Below are 27,134 nucleotides of genomic sequence, written 5' to 3'. Positions count from 1 at the left end.
ATAATTAAAAGTGACCGTAACTTTTTTGTTTTTGATTTTATAGCTTTGTACCTCAACCTTTAAAAGGTCGGCAAATTGTACGTTATATATCAATCTATTTTTTCCAAAAACTTGTATTTATGTATATATATATATAAATTTTTTTACAATTTCCGGGTTTTGATTGGAGTACTTTTGGCACCCCAGCGAGTACTTTCAAAAGTTATTAAGGCACAAAACTGTAAAATTAAAGGCAAAAGAGTTACGGCCACTTTTATGAAAGATAGGCTGTAATCTTAAAAAAATTTTTTTTTCAGTATTTATTAGTTGGTACTATTATTAAAATGTATCAGGAACTCTAGTACTTTTCGAGTACTTTAAGATAGGATCATTAAAAGAATGATTTTTTAATTTTGCGGTGCCATCCCCAAATTTCAATAATTTTTTTAAAGCATTTGGCGGTTGGTACTATTGTTAAAATGTATCAGGAACTCTAGTACTTTTTGAGTACTTTAAGATGGGATCATTAAAACAATATTTTTTTTATTTTGCGGTGCCATCTCCAAATTTCAATAATTTTTTTATAATATTTGGCGGTTGGTACTATTGTTAAAATGTATCAGGAACTGTAGTACTTTTCGAGTACTTTAAGATAGGATCTTTAAAACAATATATTTTTCATGTTGCGGTGCCACGGGAAGTTAGCACCTCATATTTTCAAATTGCAATTTCTCTAAGTATTTTGGCGGTACTCTTGCTAATACCTATCAGGAACTCTAGTACTCTTTGGGGTGCAAATAGTACTCTTGATAAAACTTACGATTTTGAAAGATGCGGTGCTAACTTCACACAGGCGCACGTTAGACCGTAAAACATCGTTAGATATTCATTCGTTATTCGCGCTCGATCGGACTGCGCGCATCGATTCCCAATGGAACCGTTTCCTTGATCTTTAAACATCGTTTGCCCGTAAAGAACGATCCATAAAGCGTCGTTCCGCGGATAGCACGTTCCCAACGTGCCTTTTGTGGTCCGTATGCTTTCCGCACTTTGATATTTCCGGATTGGATATAATCGCAGCTTCGGAATGGCATAATACATACGAAAACGCTGCCTAACGTTATAAAGGCGAAAGCAGCAGATGTATTTTAAATGTTTCTTATGTAAATATAGTTCGTGAAGAGTAAGTTATGCTTGTAGAGAAGTACAGGGCTCAACCGTTATACTCGCCCGCAAGAAATTCAACGCAGCTTGGATGGATTTATTAGGGAGAAGGATTCTGCGAGAGAGAATTCCATTTTAACAAATTTATCTCATATTTTGGTAAATTCTTAATATATAAATGTTCTCCTTATTTAACTGTAAAGAAAATAATAGGAGAAAGATAATAAGCAATAAAATATATAATTGTTAAAACATCTAATTAAAGTAGAAATTCTTCTTCCTCGGAAACTTCCTTAAAATTATTCTTTCCAAGGCATATATTTATATTCTTACAATTATTTCTATCATATTATCTTTATTGAAAATTCTCTACATTATACCGATAATATATTAGTATTCATAATGACCGCACACGCATGTTGCAACGTCATCTATAAATTTATCAAAAATTCCATACACTAGCAACATTGCTCAATGTATATATTATGGTGTCGTCAACGAATATGTACATACAAGTATACAATATATAAATATATAAAATAAATTAGTAACAGAGCCAAACAGTACTGTTTTACAAAACATGTATTATTCTTTTATATGTTTTTTTTCTGTTTTTTACTTTAATATAGTTAAATCTTATATATTTTTATATACTTTAATCTTTATAAAATAATATTTGTAATCATGCAAACTTGTAACATTTTACGATTAAAATTTATTTTTATTATTTATCATCATATTTATTTTCTCTACATTTTATCTTTGAAAAAACAAAAACTAAAAACAACGTCGTCTTATCTCTTACTCTCTTAACACAGATAGATAGAAAGATAAAACAATCTTGCTTTCAAATACAATAAAATGCAAAGAGTGTAAACAATCGATTCATACTTTACGATATACAATAATAGTCATTAATAATCATGAGCGCTGAGACGGAAAGGCAAAGCACTCACGTTCGCACGATATTTATTTAAGAAAGAAAAATACCGGTACCTAAATTATCATTTTAATAAAATTTTGTATGCGTGCTTAATTATATTTACTTATAATATTTATAAAAATAGTTTATTAGAAATTTTGTCTAAAGCAATTATTCGTAACAAATTGTCTTTTTATGTTTCAGGTAAGCTCTATCTTGATTTCTAAGAATAAGGACATACTGCAATGAGTAAGTTTAATATACAGACGATATTTTACATTTAACATATTAATACATAATGTGTATATAAATAAATATATGTATGTATATATCCTTTTTATTTATATTATAACAAATAGTTGTCATTATTTTTTATATTAGAGCCAATTTTTTGTTCTTACATAATATCAATATATTAATCGAAACGTTTAAAACACTTCACTGCATACAGAACTATATTATTGAGTATGACATTTTAATATTAAAAAGTAATGATAAATATTCGTTTGTATAAAAATGTATTCTTATAATTGGCGCATTTTGTTTTTATATCATTTAAATTTTGTGGGGAAAATACATTTTTGTTCTTTTATTTAAAATACTACATGTCATTTGATATACACATATGTATGTTATTTAGGTAGAATTAAACCAAGTATTATCTTGAATTTAGGTTATTTTTTTCTTAGAAGAGTCATACATTTGGCGCTTTTTTTTACCTTTCTTATAAAAAAGTAATTTTTAATTATATAATTATTTAATTGTATAAATAAAAGCATTTATAATAAAGAAATTTTTAAAACACACTTGTTTATCACACTCAAAATATGAAGAAAATTAATATGTTTTTAGAAATAAGCTACAAGTTTTAGTATAAGAAAAAGCTTTGTCTGGAAAGTTGTATTATTGATAGTAGTAATTTGCAGAAATATGTTGCTGTTTACTACTACATCAATATCGCACGCACACGCACACACACACACAGATTGGTTCGGTAGAATCAACATCACTAGAATCCAGTTAAAAGGGGTTGCACATAGGGGTTGGACTATGTTAGTTTTGAATATTGTCACTAGAGGTCTATTAAATTGAAATCTCGTAAGTAAAATTAGATTTCTTGCCAATATAAGAGACGTTACAGGCTCAGATCTTTACTCAGGTTTTCCCTTCAACATACGGATAAATCTTTCGCCTTTTACTAAAGATTTCCGTGGAGGGGAACAATTTACTGAGCTTATAATTAATTTTTGAGGACTCAGTTAAAACTGGGTCATAGGTAAATCTAAAATTAAATTGTTTACAATCTGTCCAACGAGAGAAACCCTCGCCGGCTCGCTCTCGAGCTGTGAAGAGGCAGCCAAAGTAGTACAGTAGGTAAAATCCTTACTACCATGTATAAGTAAATATATTTAGTATATAATAAATACAGCTAGCTTTACTGCACGAATCGAACGAGTTTTTGTTTAAGTCGAAAGTATTTTCTTACTGAAGTGAAAGTTGCAGAATGTAAGAAAATAATTATATAGTTAATTCTATTATAAATGTTGAAGTTTCAAAAGTTTCAACATTTATGTAATTAAAAAAATATTTATTAAAAGTTATGTACGCAATAAACGTATATAAGTTATGAATTATAAGAAAAAAATTTTTATACAAACTAGAAATTTCTTATTTATTATTACTCTTCAATATTAAAATATTATATTCAATAATATAGTTCTGCATACAATGAAGTTTAAGCGTTTTAATTAACATTATACAGGGTGTCTCTGAACATGTTGGTCAACGCTCGTAAAAAGGTAGAAAAAATTGAAATGAACATAAAAGTCCAATATTGTCTTGGGTTAGGTCCACTAATAATCGAAATATTAGCGTATGGGATCTGCAAAAATCTAATTAATTTCTATCGTAAAATTGTGAACAATAAATTAATGAAAGCTTATCGTATATTCATGATAGATCTTTTCTTTCGTGTTATAGCTCAAGCGGATTGAGCTCTTCCCTCGGCGTGCTCTTATTTGCATAATTTAAAAAATGAATACCTCGATATTGGTGGACCTAACCCAAGATCTAACCCAAGACCTAACGAAAGACAATATTGGAAACTTTTATATTCATCTAGATTCCTTCTACTTTTTTACGAGCGTTGACCAACATGTTAAGGGACACCCTATATAAGAAATGCATAATAAAGAATTATTGGAGGTTCCCTATCACGCTCCTTATGGCGACTCATGAATACCATTACAAGGTTTCCTCTCTCTGTTACGTGCGCCCTCTTCCAGTAGTACCACAGCGTCCCCCCTTTGTACTTCCACACTGTGTGGCTCTCACCACCAGTGTTAGTGGTCTACTCATACCACACGTCTCACTGTATAACAAGGGTGTGCCCTGTGCATTATTCAAATAAATAACTTTTATTACAATCTCTCGACTCACTGCGTCTGTCCCCGCCGTATCTACAATATAACAAAAATTAATGTTTTATTTAAAAAAACTTGGCGTTGCCGGGGCAATAGGACATTATTTATTATAACATAAATAAATAATAAATTGTTTATAATTATTATTATTATAAAATTGTTATTAATTTTTTTTATTTTCTATAGCAGCGCCAAGTTTTTTTGTCAATAAAACGTTTATCTTTATTATGCATTTTTTAATTGAAAGTTTTCAGCTCTCAAAAGATACATTCGCATAATTGTTCATATTAGTCTGTAAATAATTTCTAATCCCGAAGTCATCACAATTATTCTATTTTTCTTATTTCAAAGATTTACTTGCCCCATTTACTCTTTGCCCGTACGGTCTCGTGTTTTGTGTCCAGAGGTTCCTTTATTTCTCGTTTAGATGAAACATGAGTGGAGTAGGTGGATCGATCTCGTTACTCGTTGCCAGGCTCACCTCGTCATTCCGCTGTCACGGCTGTGCGTTTTGTCGAGACAAGTGTCTCCGCGAAACGTGACTGGACGACAGAAGGAAACGTCCAGGAAATAAAGCTGGTGCGAAGGGTGGAACAAAAACAAGTCCAACCTATCTCCCGTCGTTGCCGTTGTCGCTATCGCCGTCGTCATTGGAGTGTCGTTATCGTTATCGTTGCCGTTATCGTCATCGTTGTTGTCGTCTCCTTCTTTATTTATTGATAGCCTTGTTCATAAATTCGGCAACATCTTGATATCGTTTTCTAATTTTCTGTAATTAGAAGTAAAATGTGCAAGAAAAATTTTGCAAGAAACATTCGTAATGATTAACCCTTTTAGTGAGAGAAAAGGATTGATTCATAAAAACTAAGTAACAATTTCAATGTAAATAATAATTATTTTTGATAATGTTTGACACAAAATTGAAAGTAAAAATTATTTTTAATTTTTTATGAATTTTTATATAGACGTCCGAAAAATCGACATTTTATACATAAAGTAGTCATTCTAAGCTCTCTAAATTATAATAAATGAAAATTTAGTAAAGATTTGTGAAAATGCACTAATCTTTTAGTAATTGTACACTAATTCTGAAGTGAAAATCATTAAAAGTCTGTGAATGCTCATTAATTATCACAGCTGTAAATAAACTACTGCAAATCAGTGATAATACATCGCAATTTAAAGAGAGAGTTAAAGTATAAACAAATATTTTTTACTTATATATATTTTACAGAAATAACTAAATTTTTTGTCATATGTAATATAACAAACAAATTATTTAGTTGCTGTTAAAAATTTATTAACTAAATTAAATTTTTTTTCCTAATATGCAAACATCTTTGTAGTTTATTTAATGAATAAATACACTTTTCTTGAAATTTTCAATCTTTAATAGAACCAAAATCTCAAGTTTTAATAGTCAAAATTAATCGAAGATAACTTGATAAATGAATAATTGAGATAGCTGAAGTGGAAAGATAATTAACACTGCAATTGGATTCAATTAGAATTGAATTATAGCTCCTTTGTGAGACTTCTCTGAAATTTTATATTGCTTTTTACTGGGTATTTTAAAATGCAAAATAGAATGCAAAATACTATTTACATTTTTTTAAACATTTTTTCCTTTTTTATGCATTTAACTATTAATATAGGATTTTTCTGTTAGTATAATTAATTATTTGAGTGTAGGTAATATTTGTTATTTTCTTAAGCTTTATTAATAATGTATTTAACTTTATCGAAGTTAATAATCTCATTAGTAATTTTATTAGCACAAAATTTACATGATATCTTTTTACATAGCACATATGAAAGTAATCACATACGACAAGTATGCAAATACGAAGAGGCGAAAACGCCGGTTACTGTAATATCCTTTGTAACGAACTGCTTGCTTTAACCGGACAAGTTGTCTCGGCATTTGCTTAACTGTTTGCCTGTGCAGGACAAGGGATGCTCAGACACAAAATTGGAGACGCAATGTATAACTTGAATTCCTTTGGCAAAAAAGAAATAGAATTACTTACAGCGAAAAACATGACACAAATCAAGTCTAGGCATTACATGTAATTCTCACACAATGAAACGCCAACAGCCAATTAATCTCTACAACTACTGATAAATAATTTTATACACTGAGGAAAAATGATATTTACGACTACTATGGCATAATAAAATAATTATAGCCAGGAATATTACTTTTATAGTATATAATTATTACTATATAATATAATATTAATTGGTAAAAATAATCATGTAGTAAGCTTATTGTGATTGTTTTATAGTACAACTATATTAAAATTATATTCCATTATAGTTCCATTATAGATAATTCCATTATAGTTACAGCAACCATATTATAAGTTGCATAGATCAATATTATGATTATAAGAACTTTAATATAGTTCAACAAATTAATTATAATTTATATTATTGAATAACTATAAAAATTTGATTGGGTCCAAAAATGACTATGAATTACAGTGATATTTATAGTCATTGCAACTTTTCTTATATTTATTTCTTATATTCTCTGTAAATTTATTTTAGCTTGAAATTTTCAAGTGCTTAATTTATTTATTAAACATTTCATGCATTTTAATAAATGTTACTCTTATAAAATAAAACTCACTTATAACCGTCGTTCCAAACAATTTAAGGGTGCAGGGTGAATTGAAGAGCATTTTGCAGCCGACGCTACAACGAGCTATGATTATCGTATGCATGAAAAAACCTAGCCGATAGAATCGCAGATATCGCAGCAACGAGTCGAGGCACGTGCTTTTTATTCCGCGACGAACCATTTTACGCGCGACGTGCTCTCGGGAAATTTACCGTAGATCGTTTCTTCAATAATGTTAAGGGGAGCATAAGAGGAGAAGGGAGGGGAAGGGGGCAGGTGACTGCAGGGCCTGCGACGAATCGTTGTGTCGGCAGTAAGACTGCGCCCAAGAATTCATAAATTTTCCCGAAGCCTTTTTAGAAGAGGCATGATCATAACTCCACCAAGAGATTATGCCATGCTTCATAGAGTGAAGTAGAACTTGCAAATTGATTAAATCATCAAACGAACAGTGTCGCGAATTTACTTTTCTTTCGATTTCCCTTAAACGTGATATTTCTATTTTAAATTAAAACTCGTTCTTTATCCCTTCTTACGAAACGATGTTCTCAAGATATAATAAGAGAAATAAGACAAATTCCGAGTTAAAGACGAGGAAATTTGACTTGAAGGATATCTTAATTTTCTCTGCTATTAAGATACCGAGGCCAACACCGAATGAATCTTTTCATTCCCCGGGCATAGAAGAATATCAAAACCACAGGAAGCTGCGATGTACGAAGCTCACGATTTCAGAGGTGCTTTTTCTTTATCGTGAATATTTCAGGAGTTTCACTCGTTGTGGTGCTTTCGTAGGATACCGGAAGAGCGCGGTGGTGCATGTCAGAGCAGAATATGCTAGACGTTCGTTCGTTCGACGTCAAAGCAGCGAAAAGAGTCCTTGACCCCCTCCGCACCGTAGTCTCTCGTCTTGGCTTTGATTTTTTATTGCACCGGCTTTGATTTTACTCCTCGCGCTGCACTCGCGTACGGGGATCGGACTTTTCGAGCGCTTTGCCCCGACTTACAGGAAGTATCCGTCCTTACCTTCCGTGCAAGCTTCGCAAGGTTTTATTTGCAAGGCGGATGATCCTGCTCAAGAGTCGAAGATTACTCCCTAGATGGAATATGAGCTTTTACCTTATGAAATTGAGAATAAGAAAAATTAATAGGCTATAAGAAAAAGAATGCAATTAAATTTCAACACTTGCTATAATATATAAACAGATAAAACTTAAAAGATATCTTGCTTCTGCATAAAAAAGTAAAACAGAAATATAAATTATAATTATTCATATTACATAGTTACAATATATTTTGAAAGCAGCATAATCTTAATAATGAAAAAAATTATAAAAATTGTTTTATTTATTAAAAAAGATCTTTGTTCTCAAAATTATAGAAAAAAGTTAATTCTGGACTTGTCTTATTAAATCTATTAACTTTATTCACTAAATATTAATATCACCAAACAAATATTGTTCGAGGTTAGAAGAAAAAATAATAAAATTGTTACATGAACGTAAAAGTCCTTTTCAATAGAACAATGTGTTTTACTGTATACTATGATCTCCTTTATCACATAACATTCCGCGACAGATCAGGCGACTGAATGTCACGAGCAACTTAAGGAAATGTCGAGCAACTCAGCTTCTCCTTAATACGATCTGCTACTATCAGAGTGGCTAATTCTTGTATCATCCCTCCGCGGCATCACCTAATACTAGCTCTAATTGAATTAGCCAAGAACATTCAGCTAAGCAGCGATGTAATATCTAGGAAGTGAAATGCCATTTCCGTAAATCGGTTTAGCTCGCTGAATTCTGAGAATATGCGTTACGCTAATGGAAAGAATTTATTCCTTTCTCAAAATATTATGAAGATTACATATATGTTTTTAGAATACAGCATTATTATTATTATTAATTTTGTTACAATTACAGTTATTATTAAATATAACTATAATTTTAATAAAATTACAATTATAATTATCGTTATAAACATTAGGAAACAGACAAAATAATGGAAACACCCAAAAATACACTACTTATTTTCTTAATAAGAGATTAATTAATTATTTGTCCTTAATACAGATTATTTTGAATAAGAGGCTAAAATCTATAATTAAAGACAAATGGTAGGATTAATTTATTATTAACAGGATAAATACACGGAAAGAATTTTCTCTTAAAATTTACCCTCAAAATTTGGTAATTGTGGGAGAATGTGTGACCTCGACGAATTTTATTATACTTTTTAGTAAAATTTACTAAACGCACAGTAAATTTTATTAAAAAGTATAGTAAAATTCCTCGAGGGGTCCTACAATTAGCAGATTTTGAAGGTAAATTTTAATAGAAAATTCTCTCCGTGTAGTGTAATTACATAAAATGTTTAAATTATTCTGTCCATCTTGTGTATATAAATATAAAAGTAGGAATGTTTTAAAAAGCTGTCGTTTCTATTATGAAATAAACAGAGAAGGGATGGATAAAAGGATAATATTTTGAAAAACAATTCAGGACGATGAGCTCATCAAAAAAGCCACGACAAGCTAGAAAGCGTATCGCCACATGATTACGAATGCTGACACGCCGATGTAATTATAAAGTTTTGAAACTCGCTGCGAACAACGTGAGATTAAAAGTCAGATGGTAATTTCGCGGTGCTTTTATACAAACTTAAGATTAAACGATATTGCGGTCCAGTGCCATTGCAAATCTTAGTTGCTACCCTTTCAAGGTGCGTATGTGTCCGCACCGGAAAAAGATTAAAGACATGAATAAATCAAATTCCGTCGACTTAAGCCACACAGGTGTTTGAGAGCACTTATAACAATGTGAGAGAATATATAACTCGCGCTGCTAAAGTGGCACCAGCTGTAACCTAAAGGACATAGTAGCTACTACTAAAAGGACCGGTTACGTTACATTATTGTCGATGTTTTGCTTCATTAACTGAATACTTGTTCAGTATTATGAAATGCACCTACTGCCGAAATAATTTTAAATTATCTCGAATTATATTACTATAATGAGACGTTAACATTGTTATAAATTATTAAATTTAGATGCTATCTAGTATTTTGAAATCACACTGAGAGAAAAGTGTCTAGTATTTGCAACTATAATTGCATAGTAAAATAATTATAGTTGCAAATATCATTTTTATAGTTATTATTGCTATAATGTTAGTGTAAATAACCATATACGTATAGTTGTGCCAAACAGAGTAAAAATTTTACTATAAACTAAAAAGTTTACTATAAATTATAATAATTTCTACCATACATATTCTATCATACAAATATTCTACCATACATAAATCACAATTATGGCACGTTTAACCATACATATGGTTGTATGAACGAATGCTATAGCTATTGTAACAATAATATAGTGTTAAGTTAAGTATAATTTATATTGTTAATTTAACTATAAAAATATTGTTACGGCCAAAAATAACTATAAATTATGGTTAATGCAACTATTTTTTTCTCTCAATGCACGAGTTTACAACGTACACATTTTTTTGTCAATAATTTACTTACGGACTTATGTAACTCTAAATAGAAAAATGTACAGTTTGTCATATCCTTCGGATTTCACGTTCTACGGTGTCGACCTCGGCAGGTTTTTCCCACGGCGCGCGGAAGAGAGATTTGTGACCAGCGATATTGAAAAGCGTACAAGACTTTTAGCCGCAGAAGCTTTTCCCACTTCGTCGCCTATCGCGTCGCCATCCATCCCATTCGTTCTCCCCCTGCATGGATCGGTACACTTAGTTTCGATGCACTTTTTCTATGTCCGATCTTTTTCTCTTGCTTTTCTTCCTGGTGATAAATGCCCATCTTGTTACGACAGGAAAGATTAGCTCAAGCGTAATTCCTCTTGATTTCTCACGTAACTGGTGTGTGCGAGCAATAAAATTACAACAATTTTCAAATTATTTTATATAAATTCGCGAGCGCCACGAGAATTTATAATTTAAAATCGTTGCTATAGTAATCGTGTAAATAAATTAATAGAGCTCGATTAAAATTCAAACTCACGAATCCGAGTTTCGATAAATTTCGTTTATGATGGCGCACCGTCGCGTATTCCGCTATTTTCTGCGTGATAAAAATTTATAAACTGAGTCGATTAATTGCGTCGTGCTCAATACGTATCCTAATTAATAAAACTTATTAAAAAATTAATAAACTTTAATGAGTACATGTAGGAGTATCCGTATTCCGTGTAATATTTCGTGTATCTGTATTTCAGAAAATGCTTGTAGCGAAGTTGAAAATTTTATACTTTATTTATATTCTTTCTTTATAAGCTATTATGTTCTTTTTACAATACTATTATATCCTATATTTCTTTTAATATTTTTAACACACTGAAAAAAATATTCTTTATAGTATCGATGTATGGCGTTTATTGACTAAAATTCATTAATATAATAAACTTTTTGTTAATAGTACACTGATAAAAATGCAATATATATGTTGTTATAAGATATGTAGTTGCTGCCAACTACAGATATACTCAATACAATAATATATGTTATCACAATATTATATTAAAGTTTTATTAGTCATAAATAAATTTATTAATATAACGAATTATTCGTTATTAGTGTTATTACAATAAATAAAACATCCTGATGATAAAATAATTCATTGGACCAATTTTAATAAATTTTTTATTAGTAGAATGAATATTTCATTGGAATTTATGTACAGTTTTGATTCAGTGTGGGATCTATATTGCAGCAGTTCTACTTTCTATACACATGTTACTCAACTGTTTAAATCTACAGTGACTCGAGAGAGAATACTCAAGTGAACTGCATAATAAGAACAATATTCCGCTCGTGACGTCATGACCTGCTTTTGATTAAGGCAAAGCGCCGCCGGGCGTCAATTAATTCATTTCCTTTAGTCGAGCATAACAACTGCACTGACCGTTAACGACATTGGAACCAAATTGTTGCAACTCACTTTGGTTCGATTTGGTTTGTGGTAACTTGAATGATTACATTCCTATAATCCTTTAGATAAATATAAATTCTCGTAACTATTTGTCATTGCGCGAACACATAAATAAATATTAAATAATTGCATTACTAACCCTATATGTTTTATTTTTGTTACACAGATAATTAATCCCATATTCTATATCATCTTATAATCTATTATACATATAAATTAATATTTTGATTTTATTATATATTTTATGTTGCTTAATCGCTCATAATCGATCAATGTACTTATGGTACAATTTGTTATTATACTTTCTTTTTCTTCTCCGCTTTATGCATTTACGATTACTTTTGCGATCCTCTCAATGTGTCAACGGTGTACAGCTGCAACTGTTGCAAAAGGGCCATAAAAATAAAACAAACGCAAAAAGAATGGCCTCGGTTGACCAACAAAATCGATAACAGGTGAGAAGTGCTAAACCATAGTCGGAGACAAATCACTGGCTCTAGTATATTCGAGTTATTTGTGTTGCGATTGTGAACGAGTGCAGCGTTGCGTCGCCTCGGACCATAAACAAATATATAAATCAACCCTTCGCAAAGGTTTTATTTTATTTGCAATTCTACCGCACGTTATCTCAAAAATTTTATATAACTTTGATATTTCGATATTTTTTACTTTTTAAAGGTAATATAATTTTACACACAATTAAACATGTTACAATGTTATTCTTCTTTCTCGGGCTAATACATTCTTGCACCTGTGTCTGTGTGTAATAATTTTATCATTTAAAGTACATGTTATATATTACTATGTTATAGGTATTTTGAAAACTTTCGCCACCTCATTATCTGCGCATTTCAAAACAATACTTAGTTAACTAGATAATTATTTGATACATATAATCAACATCTCGTATTACATACACTAATTAGATATTTTCTAAGATATCTGATATTTAACAACATAAATTTTAACTTTGTTTTAGAAACCTAGAATGCAAAATTATATCCATGAAACTCAAGCGCATTATATGTATATAATGTTGCTAACGAAAGCATTAAATAAATATTTTTGGTATATAGGGATGTGCTATATGCACGGTTAAATAACTTATAAATAAAGCTTGACAGTTTGAAATAATTACGTTAGCTTCTCGACGGTGAAATTGTACTGATATAAAATATGTATCTGAAGATACAGTCAGCGATGCGAAAAGACTCCGCCAGAAGTAAAGATTAGCCAACGTCAGGAACAGCAAAGTCACGACGATACTTGGGCAGGTTCTCGTCTTCTATCGCATAGTGAATATTGGAAGTGATTTGGGTCGCTGGCTCGAATCGAATCATAGGACTTCGAGGTTGAATTTGTCAGGTGGTGGCGCCGACAGGATCTGTCGACGATATCATGACGGTTTCTGTACATGCTCTCGAATAATTACGCACGAGTGCACAGAGAGGATCTTCGCTCGTCTTCTTCTTTTTATTTTTTCTTTTGTGCACCCCAAGCTCCTTTTTTCTCTTCTCTTATTTTTTCTCATTTACGTAATCAAAATATCATATTTACTGTATTAAGAAAAAGGTGATATTACAATCTCCATTTACATTTTGTACAATAACATTGTTAATAATCAATATTTTTAATTGGACTTAACATTTTTTTATCCACCAGTATTTTGTTTATAATTCGTTTCTAGAAACTGAAATTATAAAAATATCTAAGTTTAGGATGTTATTTATAAAAACACGTAATAACATTGCATAATGAGTGTCAAAGAAAAACGGACATAGTAATATAACTTTTCCACTAAGGTAGATTTAAATTAGTTTTGTTGAAAAGAGCACAGTGTTTCATTATAAACTTATATATACATATGTATATATACACACATATATATATATCAAAATAAAGAGAAAATACTATAGATAATACATGAAAATACATGTATATATGTACACATGATCTTTTCAGTGGATTGCAATATTTAAAATCTATGATTTTAAGGTTTACAGCATTCATCAAAAGTGTCGAGTTCGAAAAGTATTAAGACTCAAAGTATAAGACTCAAATCGATCCTATGATTAAATCATTACCAATTTTCACAACAAAGTGCGAAATCAAGTTATGCTTATAATACTTTGATCTAATTCTGAGCCATATATATCTCTTTAAAAAATAATGATATCACAAAATTGTGTTATCTAACTCAAGTGACACGTAAAAAGACAAAAATTTCTTTACAAATTGAATGACATGAAAATGCGTCAATTATAAGAATTTTTACAACAAAAATGTGAAATCGAATTATTCTTATATATGCGAATGTCTTATATATTACATTTTACATTGCCGATATTCTTTTTAAAATGTATTGTAAACACCAAAATTTTTTGGAAGAGGGAGAAAATTTTATCAGTTATATCGGATTTTTGAAAATTGGAGGTGCTAATCTTATAGAAATGGCACTTTCCTGCTGAACTCTATCGGGCGTCGAATATTCTACGAGAAGCGTGCCCCCTGTGCACGGATCACATTAGGAGTCCAATCGCAGCTGGGTGTAGCTAGCCACTTTTGGATGCATAATGCAGTCTCTCCAGTCTCCGGGCTATATACCCTGCCCACCATGGAAACCGCCTCATGCCGCACCTACCCGTGTCGTGACCAGGCTGCGAACTAACAGCCGCGGCTCGCTTATATGCCCTCTTATTTCTCATTGCACTAACCACCCTCGGGCTCGCTGCGATATCTCGAATCTACCCTTTACTTTCAGCCACCACAGTCAATCCTTTTTTAATGTACCGCCGTTGCTGCGCCGCTTGATTCGATTCAATTCAAGGCTTTTGTCAATATTGACTGAAAAATATTGTTCTTTTCAAGTTAGCGGAATGTTTGTATTTTTAAATTATCCATCGTTCAAAATGAAACTTTAAGAAGAAACAAATATTTTTTGTGTACATTGCTTATAGAAAATTAATATAAAAGTTTTTTATAATATACATTTTTTATAAAAAATTTGCTTTGTAAATATATACACCGAGCATTATAATCATATATTTTGAGAATTTTTGTTCTTAAAATACAATTCTTCATAATTTTTCGGTAATTTTTACGATTATGACTAACAGGATTACTTATTTAATTTCTCCTTTGAATTAATTTGTACGACTTTTATTTTTAAGATTATAACTACTATAATTTCGATTAATTACTGGAATGATATTAATCTTGTAATCTGATAGGCATGCAATAGATTTTGAAAATGTTTGCGATGTGAAATATATATTTATTTTAATCGCACTAGAGTATATAGAAGATTTAACAAAGGTGCATACAACTTATTTTGCAAATGTTTCCACATGAAATTAATTCGCGCCTATCTAATCCCGCTCTGTTTTGGGCTCTTTTGCATCCTCTCCCTCCCCTACAGTTAATACAAAGAATGGAAGCAGTAATGCGTGCATAGCTCGCACATCGATGGCGTACACGTCAGTCTTCATACTGTAATGTCGGCCGTCGATAGGACATGAGAATGAAAAATGACCAAAAGTTCCCTCCAGGCTGAACGATGCGGCAGGGTTGTGGGAGTACAGAGGGGTGGTGCGCGAAAGAGAGGCGGGTTGTGAGTGCTATTGATTGCCCATCGCCATTGTTGCGGGCCGCGAGGACCAGAAAGGGTAGGAAATAATGCGATATTACCGAGCAGAAAGCGGTGATAAATTGATATCTAAACCGCGGCTTTTATGACACCAGTCGTCCCGTGAAATTTGCATTAAGCCACTGCTGTCAAAAGAGAATCCAGCCTCCAGCTGCGAGACGAGGACGGTAAGTCAACATCAATTTTTGGACCTGTCCGGTATAGGCTGTAATTTCCAACCATAAATATTTAGAGCTTCAAACAACGGCAATTTCTATACAGCAAAATGCTGTATAGAATTAATGACTTGTTTCGCAACAGCATGATTAATATGAAATTTTTATTAAAGCGAAAGGTGTATAAAGTAAAGACAATTTTTGAGATATTAGCGCATATTCACGTCAACTTGTCAGTGGTAAAGATCAGAACGAGATTCAAATTGAAGAATACCCAAGCATCACAGAACGATAAGGATCCTCCTTGAAGAGACAGAACGTGAATTAATCGGTGGTTGCTTTATTAGTTTATTTTGTGGGCCGTCGGACACGAAGGAGGATCTAATGGATCCGACAAACCTTCGTACTGTCCTCAAGTTGGTTTTATTCTATTACGCGAATTCATTCATCTTAGGTTCTTTTCATTTTCTAGAAAAGAACACGTTCTCTTACACTTTTCGAGGCTTCCTATTTCAAGGAGATAAACGATGTTCACTGTCACAATTTGGTGTGGCACGTGCTTCTATTTCCTGCAAGGTTCCAGTGATTTTACTGTCGTTTCAGCGATCTACATTTTCCCTCTCGTAATCCAATCGTCCGTCACATTTGTAAAAGTGAATTTTAAAAAGTGACTTATCTAACAAATTCAATACTTATATTTGACTTTATTTTGGAATATATTAATATGACTTTGAATTATTCACAAAGTTATGATATCATATGCGTAAAAAAAGTACAGGATATAACAAACATAATATATAAAATTAAATAAAAATTTTTGTACATTATTTTCTATTTGAACCTCAAAATATATTTTTGAAAATTTTATTGCCAAATATACTATACATATATGTACACATACATATATCTACATATATGTATACATATATATGTATGTATATGTATATAGATATATATAGATATATGTAACTGTATATGTGTATGTAGTACATGTATATAGATGTATATACAATGATAATGTGCAATACGTAATAAAAATTGGTTTTTTACTCAAGTTGATACTTTTCTCTTGTTGTGTTGCAAAAGTTAACGGGTAATTATGTCATTGTTATATAGGAAAATTCTGTCTGCGACGAATAAGTCTTTGAGTACATATGAAACTTTGTTATTCCACTCTCCAACCACCTATAATTTTGACTCCAAAAAAAAGTAACATGAAACTAATTCAAACACGATTCTTTATTCAGTGGCGAACTTTTCTTCTCTCCTCCTCTCTCTTTCTCTCGTAGTCCTTTAAAATTGACTGTAATTCCTGCTATTCATTGCAATATCGCAATACGGAATTTAAAAAATTTCCCACATTAATTAAAAAAAAAAACAATTGAATGTTAAAAGTTTAATGTTCTGTCTGCGATGTTATTATAGTCATGAAATGTTTTTGCATTAAGTCCGATTTAAAACAAAATACGTTTATTGATATCATTTATACGTAACATTGCAGTCATTAAATCAAAGATAAAAATTGTTTGTACCGACGTAGTTTACTCTCTTATATAATTAATTTATAAATATGCAACAGCGAATGACATCTTGCATCATATGCAACCTGTATCTAAACTTAATTAATTTTATCTTTGACAATGCGACAATGAGGTTGATCGCAAATGAGTGTCTAATTGCGGTGACTTGTATTGCCTAAAGGCAATATATACGCGAGAACTAATCTTGTTCGTGAATTCTAAACAGCGTGTCTTATACACGACGTCGTTTCAATCACAAGGAAATCGCAGAGCAGCGGGGCGATGCAAGAGGCTCCAATTACAAGGAGATTGCGAGACACGAAGTGAGAAGAAATAGCGCGGCGCGTGCTCGAGCACGCGCGACTCGCCGGGGATATAATCCACGGACGAGACGCATTCTTCACGTTCGAAAGTGTTGGCAGGTACTCAGAGCAGCCTGCGAAGACATGATTGCAGGAGAAAAAAAAGAAAGATTCTTGAGTATACTCAACTACAACAAGTTCGAAGCTCTTAACGTTATCATCATAAGGGTTGTCTCATCATACATAAAAACTTCCTCGAAGATGAATGATATTATTAACAATCTTATTTATTAACAATCTTAGTATATATACGTATAATATGTTTGTCGAACTTACTATTTTCTATAATATTTTATATTGATATATGTATGTGTCTATGTATGTAGGAAAAAGAAAGAAATCCCTGAAATTTTAAACATAATTTCAGGTGTAAAAATGTTATTTTATTTTACGATAAATTTGTTTTGCTATTCGAAAAAAATTAGGCATAGCAATCACGATTTTCAACGATTATCATAAATATCAAGAAAAGTTTTATCGGCACTTGATGTTGTTAACAAACTTTCAACCGATAATTAAAGATGCTGTTAAATATAATACGGAAAGACAATATCATGTTGCGAGTATCGAAATCGAATCTCATTCGAAAACAACGAAAGAATGTCGGTTAAAAACCAAGCGGTTAACCGAACTCATCCTCTTGTACCAGTCAAATGTCGGTATTTTACATGCTAACGTTTATTTCGAACCCGTTCTCTCTGTAAAAAGCCACAGACAAGATAGAAATTACCTCTTATTACTGTTATCGGCAATCGTTTCACAGTTATCGCATTGCGTTTATCGTACATCTTCCAAATAAGATTGTGATTTAAAAAATACGCAAAGTAATAATTGTATTAATCTGCTTCAGAGAAAATAAAAATAGGAGAATCAAATAAAAGAAGATAAATCAAAAATAATACAATTATAGTTATCTTTAATAAACTATATATAACAATATAGTATATATATACAACACACACACACACATATTATTATGACAAAATTTTATATGCATATATGTATAAGGTAATTAATAATTATATGTATTATTTTTTATAAATTTAATTTTAAGTAAACGTTGCATATTTATAAACTTTACTAACATTCAATTCGTTTTTATTCTCGGAAAATATTAAATCCTTGAGAAAATTAATTGATAAGCGATGGGAAAAAGTAACGTCTGCAAAGCGACGAGAAGGGATGAAAGAGTTAATTTTTGAAAAAGACTGCTTCAGCTGCGGCAGTCTTACGTGACATCCATCTGGTTTTTATCTCGGTGAGAATTATTTCGCGCTCCTTGCATTCTTCTTTTACCTCTTTCCTTCAAACTGTCAGCTCTCCCTTATCCTCCAACTAGCTCATTTCTCTCTCTCTCTCTCTCTCTCTCTCTCTCTCTCTCTCTCTCTCTCTCTTTCTCCTCTCTCTCTCTCTCTCTCTCTCTCTCTCCCTTCGGCTTCGGTCATATCGTTCTGGTGAGCGGCTCTCGACCCCAACTAAATTGCACCATTAATTGTACCCTGCGCGCGTGGTATGCAACTGTGTCGAGTGCAATAGGCCGTCCTTGGCCCAGATACCGATTCTTGGAGACAATATTCGATAAGACTTGCAGATGTTGAGCTTATTGTTATTCATCTCGCATCATTTGCTGAAAAGAGATCAACGTAAATTGGTTATCAAGGTTACAAGAAGTAAGAGGAAGAAATTTCTCGATCGAAGCGGTTGTTAGTGCTTGGTAATATCTCTATGTTAATTACCGTATCCCGATTACAGTTGTAGAACTTATATTTTTCGCAATAAGTTCTTTACAGTTTTTAACATCCTTAGCATTGTTATCAAATTTATATTATCAAATTAATTTAAAAATTATTTCTAGCCTCAGTTTACGATTGCAGTTTAAGTTTGACAGCCGATATTGATATATGCAGTTTATAGAATCGAAAAATATATTAATTAATAAATACTTAATATGTTATTAATAAAATAATTAATATGTTATTAAGTCTCTGCTGTGAGCGAAAAAAATGGCATTTCTTCTATTTTTTATATTATTTGTACGGTCAAAAAGATTCAACTTATTATTGCATAATTAATGCCATTTTATACGATTCGATTATAACTTTGCAATTATCTTAAAAAAGTATGAAGCATATCGGGGAAACGCATCATGCAAGGCATTGCAACATTACGCTTGCCTACGAATTCGACTAGTTTGAAGCAGTCAGTTTCACAAGACTCCCCATTATCGATAGCCATCGTAACATCTGGCTGCAGCAGCTGCCTACGTCATTGAATCGCATCGTACAGCGGGCAGGATGCGAAATCTATGCTATGCAGGCTGCAGTGCTTCCCGTCCTAACGAAGACCGTTGCGCGTATATAAGGCTATTTGGAGATATTTATGATCCGTCTTGTAGCAATTTACCTTACCTCAGTTTCCGCGGCGGCGGCGCGAGTTTCCATCTCGCCTCCTGCTCCGTTTACTCGCAAACATGACTCGGCGCTCCACACCCTCTGATAGTCGCGCTTCCACGCGCATACACGCCCGCGTGAACACCGAACAGAAGGCCACGCGTGTACAAGTGACGAACGTGCGTCGCACCCTTGATAGTGATGCGGCGCGGACCAATTGCAGAGGATGCAGCACACGTTCGATGTACACGCGCGTACACGCAATTCAGCTTTACCCGTGTCGGCGAAATATCCATTCGCGCGCGCACATGATCGTATACGTCCGTCATCGTGCCTGAGTTTATCAGTCACTGGGTTGGTACAACGCTTGGTTGTGTTCGTTCACCTGTATCTCCCGTCATGATTCGCACGGCTTGGTCTGGCGGACGCGTTGGCAGAAATATGTCCGTGCAAAGAGATATGATCCAAGACTCATCCAATTTAATGGATTAAGCGAATTTTCGCGGGAGTTCATTCTCACGCGAGCTGTTTTGTTAAAATGTTTCGATATTTATAAATATCTATAAATATACGCGAAAGGGAACGGTTTTGCTGAAGTGCCTAAAAATTTCAGGGTTGTAAGTTAATATTTCTTTTTCAATTAAATTAAGTTAAGGTTAAATGACTTGTAAAATTAATTTCTAATAATAAGAGAATATAGATTAAATATGTGAAAACGGAACCAATTAAAGACAAGTTTTATTCGGGGTCATAGTTGGTTCTTTGTGCTTTAATGTAACTAAAACTAATTTAGTTGCATTAAAAGTTACACGAACAAAAAAAGTAACTTAGTTAAAAGTTAAGATTAAATTAAGTTCAATTAAAAGTTATTTTGGAAAAGCATTATTTTTATTAAATTAGAAAGTTGTGATTTTTTTTAAAGTTAGATTATTCAAGACAATTATAATATAGATTATCAAATAAATGTAATATTTTATTTATAAATTATATTTATGTAAAATAACAAGGGATATTGCTTTTTTATGTAAGAATGAATTTTTTCTTTTACAAATTTAAAAATAATTTTGTTGAACCATTAAAATAATTATATAGCCTAGTTGGTAAATTGTTTGCAGCGCTACTCATGTTTGAGCGCCTTACATAATTATTTTAATTATCCAACAAAATAATTTTCAACTCTGTATCTAGCTAAATTTTTAGGTAGGCATTTTAGCAAAACTAGCAAAAGATATATTATCACTCATTATTGAGACAATCAAATTGAACAAAGAATATAATTAATTATTTATATCTTGCTCTATAACATAGGGGGATTGCGTACAAATTATTTCTACTCCTTTCTATTTTTTCTTATTTCTGCGGCGTAAATATCGAACTTACTTATATACACGTATCCACATATGCATCTGCACACATCTCCTAAATCTTTCCACGACTTCCGTCGTTCTTCTCTATTTCTCTGATACTCTTCTCGCCTCATTTGGCTTTCTCCTTCCTCCCCCCTCTCTCTCTCTCTCTCTCTTTCGATATTGCCATTTCGATTGAACAGTCGCGTTGGTAGAACACCTCCGATGGCTTAGTCCCGAAATGAACTTCAACCTCTTGAATATGTTCATCCTGGTGAAACCACTCGCGACTGCCTTTGTCCGCTTGCCGCGGCTTTCATTTCGGTACAGGCGCCAATTTAAGAAGCTTATAAGAGAAAAGTGCATTCTGAACATGCGATGCAAATTTTCCGAGCGCCGAGAAAATTGCACTTCCTCGAAGCTGATGCTTCTCGAGTGTTCGTTGCTTCGATAAAAATTGCTTTGTGTTTAACACATATATTTAAGATTAGTATCTAAGCGATCACTAATCTTAAATATACAATGCTAAACCACGGTAATATTAATATTACTGATTATTCTTTTTAACGTGCAAAGGTAGACAAAATATTTTAAAACTCGTTGTGTTTTTAACTCGATTCTTAGAACAAAAATTTCATTAAATTATTATTTAAATAAGTGACAACATATTAGATGCAAAAATAATGAGTACAGTCTTCAGTTTAAACTTTAGCTAAAATCAAACGGATGCAAAATTTCTCCAAAAACAGAGGAAACACACGCGAAAGCTAGGTCGCAACTCATAACTGTTGCAATCTATCACAAATCTGAAACTCATTCGCCAAACTTGAACGTCGAAGGAAAATTCTCCCGTTGCCCTCTTCTCCTGGTCGTTGCTCTTGCCTGGCCCGGCTTTCAGAACACTGTTTCGCTAGTATAACCGTATGTAATTTGTTTGTGTACGTTGAGACGAGTTTTCTGCATCCGCACCCATTTCGTTTCTCCCAGCGTGTAGTTTCGGCGCCCGCACAATCGTGGCGGTGAAACTTTTCCGGCTGGCACGATGCCCATCCTCATAGTGGACAGTATTCGCATATGTTTACGGGCTGTGTTTATGCTGACGATGATTTTTGGACAATGCTACTTAGTAGCCACTCGCACTTCGTCGCGGTCCTTGTTTCAAAAATGCAAAATTTTACATTGTTTTATTATGGAATACTATTTCTTTATACAACCATTATAACTAAACAACATCACAGTCAATTTAAAGTTTTCTTATTTTAATATTATAATTGATATGAATTCAATATTGTAGATAAACAATGTAAAACAAAGCCAGATCAATGAATTTTGCAAAGAACAAGATATAGACTTAAAATGATTTATTCTATATGTGTTAAAGGAGACGGAACGTTTCGAACTAACGTGCTTTTCAGGTTTTAATAAAATAATTAAATAAATATTTATAGGTATTACGCGCATATTCAAAAGGGATAAATAATAAGGTTAATCGTTAAATTTTTAATATCCGCATTATAACATAATAAATGTAATACATTAATAATCTAATAGAGTCAATAAAATGTGTATAAAGATGTAGGTGAATAAAGCATGCAACTGATGTTTCCTCTCGAAAATATGTTATATCTAAATCTTAACATAAGTCGGTCCATTAAGTGGTTATAAAATGTACAGATCCGATAAAATATTTGTGTTATAAAATATAAATAAGTAAATATAAATAAGCTTACATAAATATCTTGTATAAGAAGGAAATAAATTATAATTTAATTAATTTAATGATTTATTAAATGATTTATTGAAAAGTAGTTAATGGTAAATAAATAATGCTTTTTATTCTTCTAAAATTAATAACTATAAATAAATATTCTCATTCACAAATAGGAAACAAATCAAAAATATAGAATAAAATAATCGTAATGAGGATATTCTGTTACCATTCGTAACAGCAACATTATTATTATGTAATGATATTGTATGAATTTTGAAAAACACAAAACAATGCACATTCAATGCACATTAATATCGTGAAATATATTATAATAATTATAATGAAAGAACAATTTAAAATAATTTTGTGTTTTTTATGCATTGTATTTTATTATATCGACGATATATTTTTGATGAAACATTAACAAATATAGCTGTGGAAATAATGAGCAAAATAGTAGAAATAACACTTAAAACCATTTTAGAAAATACACGTTGCTCAGTTTAAATTATACCCTTTAACCTTCTCTATGTTTATCTTCTTCGCTCTTATAATTTCGAAATAAAATGAAAGACTTGAAAAGTTTACATATTCACATATGTACGGATTAAACATTTTTTAATTACTTTTATTACAATTTTAATGATTTCAGGATAGATGGAACTTTATATATTTGCCGTCTACTATACAAATATGAACGCAAAATTGTATTTATTGATCTTAATAAAGTTGGTAAACATTATAATCCAAGCGAAACTAATTTTAGCATTTATTACTTTAAAAATTAATACACGATTCAAATAAATAAATTATTTTTTCGCACTTGAAGTGTATTAATGTTATATAAAATAAATTTATTTTAACGAAAAAATTATATAACCATATTGTTATTTATTTTGAATAATAATGCAAAGAACAAAATATAGATTTAAAATAATATTAAGGTTTAAAATAATATATATCAATAAATACTGTGCAAGACTTAATACATTGCTATGTCTTTACTATTATGCAAATTTTATAATTTAATATGTAATATTCTGAAACACATATTGTTTAGATAGAAATATTTATAACTTTAAAAAATGTGTATCCTTATTTTTTTAAAATACTAATTTTATATCTTAGAAGAAGTTTCAGAAAATTATTTTGTTGCAAACGATGACAGCATTCTATTCTTGTCAGATGATACAGTATCAAATATAGTAGCGATTTTATTTTTTATCAATAACGGACGTTAAAGGAGGAAATGATGGTTCGTTCCATTCGATTCTGACTGGCCACGCCGTAAATCCACGGAATCGAATTAACGTCTTGACGTTTCCGATTGATTTCTGCGACGCGACTACCGATCCGTCGGAAATCATTCACCTAGTTCATGAAAGGAAGGAAGGGTACGTGTGCAGAGACGAAGAGCTTTTAACGTCCTGAAACCCCATTAAGATAGCAATAGTCATTTCTGAATTGCAACTCAACCTTTTTACCATAATAGTAAAACATATACGTTGTGTGTGTGTGTGTGTGTGTGTGTGTATTGATAAAATATACATATTTAGATATTTGTAGATACGTTTTAAAGTCAATGAATCCAAGTATTCGTTCATACTTTACAAAAATCACAATTTATTTACTAAAGTTGTAATTACATCTAATTCAAATTCCTTAGGTAGATTTTGTTAAAGTTGTAAAGTTTTAAAGTATTTTAACAAAAAAAGCCATAAACCTTTTTATTACACGCATTAATTTTCTTATTTCAAACACATCAAAATTTTATCAAATTAGTTTTTTATACATGTTTATAAATTTGTTCTCTACATATGTGTGAAATATTTTAATTAAACAAAATTTATTTGCGTATATATAATCTAGCATAAATTAATTAACCTCATAAAGGAAAATCCGTGCGCTTGATTCCGAAAGCCGCGCAGATGTTTGCCTTGAACTTTAACTCCTTAATTCGTACCTGCTGCTGCACGATTTCGCATATCGTGGCTTACGGCGCGACAGAAGTGTCTTTCTTCGGAGACGACGGATATTACTCGAGTGAGACAGTTTCGTATCTGTCTCCAACGAGCGGACGTCAACAAGACGAACGTCTCCCTCTGTCCTGAATTCGCAATGCGATAAACGCACAACACGTAAACCCGCGAAACGTATACCCCATTGGGAGATCCATTAATACGGCTGCAATATATTTCCAAGTTTCACATTAAAAGTGATGCAACTACGGAAATCTTAAAAGTGATACAAAAGTGAAATAATAACGTGAACATCCTTAGTTTACACTGAGAAAAAAAGATGTTAATTAGACTAAAATTTTTAAGTTAGATCTTTTTAATTTAACTATTTATATATTTCAGTTAAATATATAAATACTTTAATTAGAGAGATTCAAATTTTATGTATTTGAGTTAAATACATAAATACTTGAACTAAAGTTTATCAAGTTGAAAAATTTAGTCAAATTAACAAAATTTTTTTTCTCAATATAATATATATTTTTTCTTACATGTACGTCAAAAAAGTCTCTTTCGGAAATCCCTTTTTTGTCATTTTTTTTTTTTGTGGGTAAAGTCGCCGATTTTAACACTTTAATATTACACAGTTCTTGTTCTCAATAGATGGTGTGTATCATGGAGAAAAACATTTCCGCACGACTTTTTGAGAGCACGTTTGATAATTTCAGCACTCGTATGCGCGACACGCATATAATAACTCTCGTAGAATTGACCGACGCTTCGTCGCTTTCGCAAACCTTGGGACCACACATCGACGCACAGATTAAAAAATACGCTATGCAACACGGACGTAACGACCTTTTGCACTCGCGCGAGTGAATTCACCTATGGGTCGTGCGTCCATTCCCCGCACTCATGCATAAAAGTCTTACGCCCTTGTTACATAATGCACTAATTTGTGTACTTGCAAACGTAACATTGGAAAAATTTTACAATAATTTATTTTATATAATTATTATTTCAGCTGTCAGCTATATAGTCAACTTGTAATTGTCAGTGTTTTCATTTTAATATCTTTGCCATTACTATTCTCTCTTGTTTCAAAATATTAACTTTCTGCATTCTTAAGTAAAACCATCAACAGTGTAAACCATCAACACCGGAATATATCTTGATTCTGCTAGCGAAAGATTTGCAGCATCGTACATGTATTATTACAAATAATTATTTCGCGTGACGCGCAGTAGTGCGTAAAATGTCAGTAAAGTTCCGGAAATGTACAATGGCGAATGGAGACGAGGTACGTCGTCGCGGTATAAGCGCACGGCACGGCGGAGGTTGGGAGAAGAGATGAATCGAGGAAGAAAACAGGGAGGAGTTGGCGGAACACGTAAGAGAGTGGGGTACGCTCGCCGAGGATGGATAAAGGGAGTAATTTTCGCGGGTACACAAGCTGTAATTATTAATGAAACGGATGGCGCGGCGTTGTACCTCGTCGCACTCGAGCTCATCGCGGTCGGCTTCCCTCGTCTTCGGTAACACGACATGAAGCTTTCCGGCTCCATCTCTTCGCGAGACCCACATTTATAAGGGCTCATTTTTCATTTCGCGTGTCCGTTGGAATAATATACCACCCAAGGTTGCTCTATCGTGCTCACTTAAGGGGCGTCGCCGTTTCTTACTCTTATTCCCGTCGTCGTTCTTACTTTAATCCGCGTCTGCGAAAGTATTCTCGCACCGTGACTCGGCGGTTTTACTGTAATTGTCTGTTTTTCAAGGCACGATCACCACGAACGTTCGTAATGTGAAATTTCATGATCCTCCTCCCCCCCCCCCCGCCCCCGAAACGAGCTGCGGAATTTCAGCAACGCGATGAATCATTCTTCACGTAAGTTTGTAATTGATCTATAAATCACGCAACTTTTATAAATTGCGCACGCATTTTTGATAGGGATTGTGCCTTTAACTTTTGCGA

At 32.3% G+C, this 27,134-nt stretch overlaps 2 protein-coding genes and 1 non-coding gene across 5 annotated transcripts in view; all 3 read left to right on the top strand.

Annotated features, from left to right (window-relative positions):
- LOC114253764 (transformer-2 protein homolog alpha) overlaps positions 1 to 2,603 on the top strand; it is a 69,070-nt gene extending 66,467 nt beyond the window's left edge. Inside the window, exon 3 of the mRNA XM_036282663.1 lies at positions 2,270 to 2,603. Coding sequence (XP_036138556.1) covers positions 2,270 to 2,314 — 45 coding nt within the window. The 3' untranslated portion in view covers positions 2,315 to 2,603. The remainder of the gene's footprint in view (positions 1 to 2,269) is intronic.
- The window catches only part of LOC105832483, a 330,229-nt gene that overhangs the window by 264,636 nt on the left and 38,459 nt on the right, over positions 1 to 27,134 (top strand). The window lies entirely within an intron of this gene.
- Positions 3,218 to 3,337, top strand: LOC114254478. The gene has a single exon (XR_003625863.1). It is a non-coding gene; the product is annotated as a U5 spliceosomal RNA (small nuclear RNA).

This window comes from Monomorium pharaonis, chromosome 2, assembly GCF_013373865.1.
Source record: "Monomorium pharaonis isolate MP-MQ-018 chromosome 2, ASM1337386v2, whole genome shotgun sequence".
Lineage (NCBI taxonomy): Eukaryota > Metazoa > Arthropoda > Insecta > Hymenoptera > Formicidae > Monomorium > Monomorium pharaonis.
Note: the sequence above shows the minus strand (reverse complement) of the source record. Positions and strands in the feature narration are given on the sequence as shown.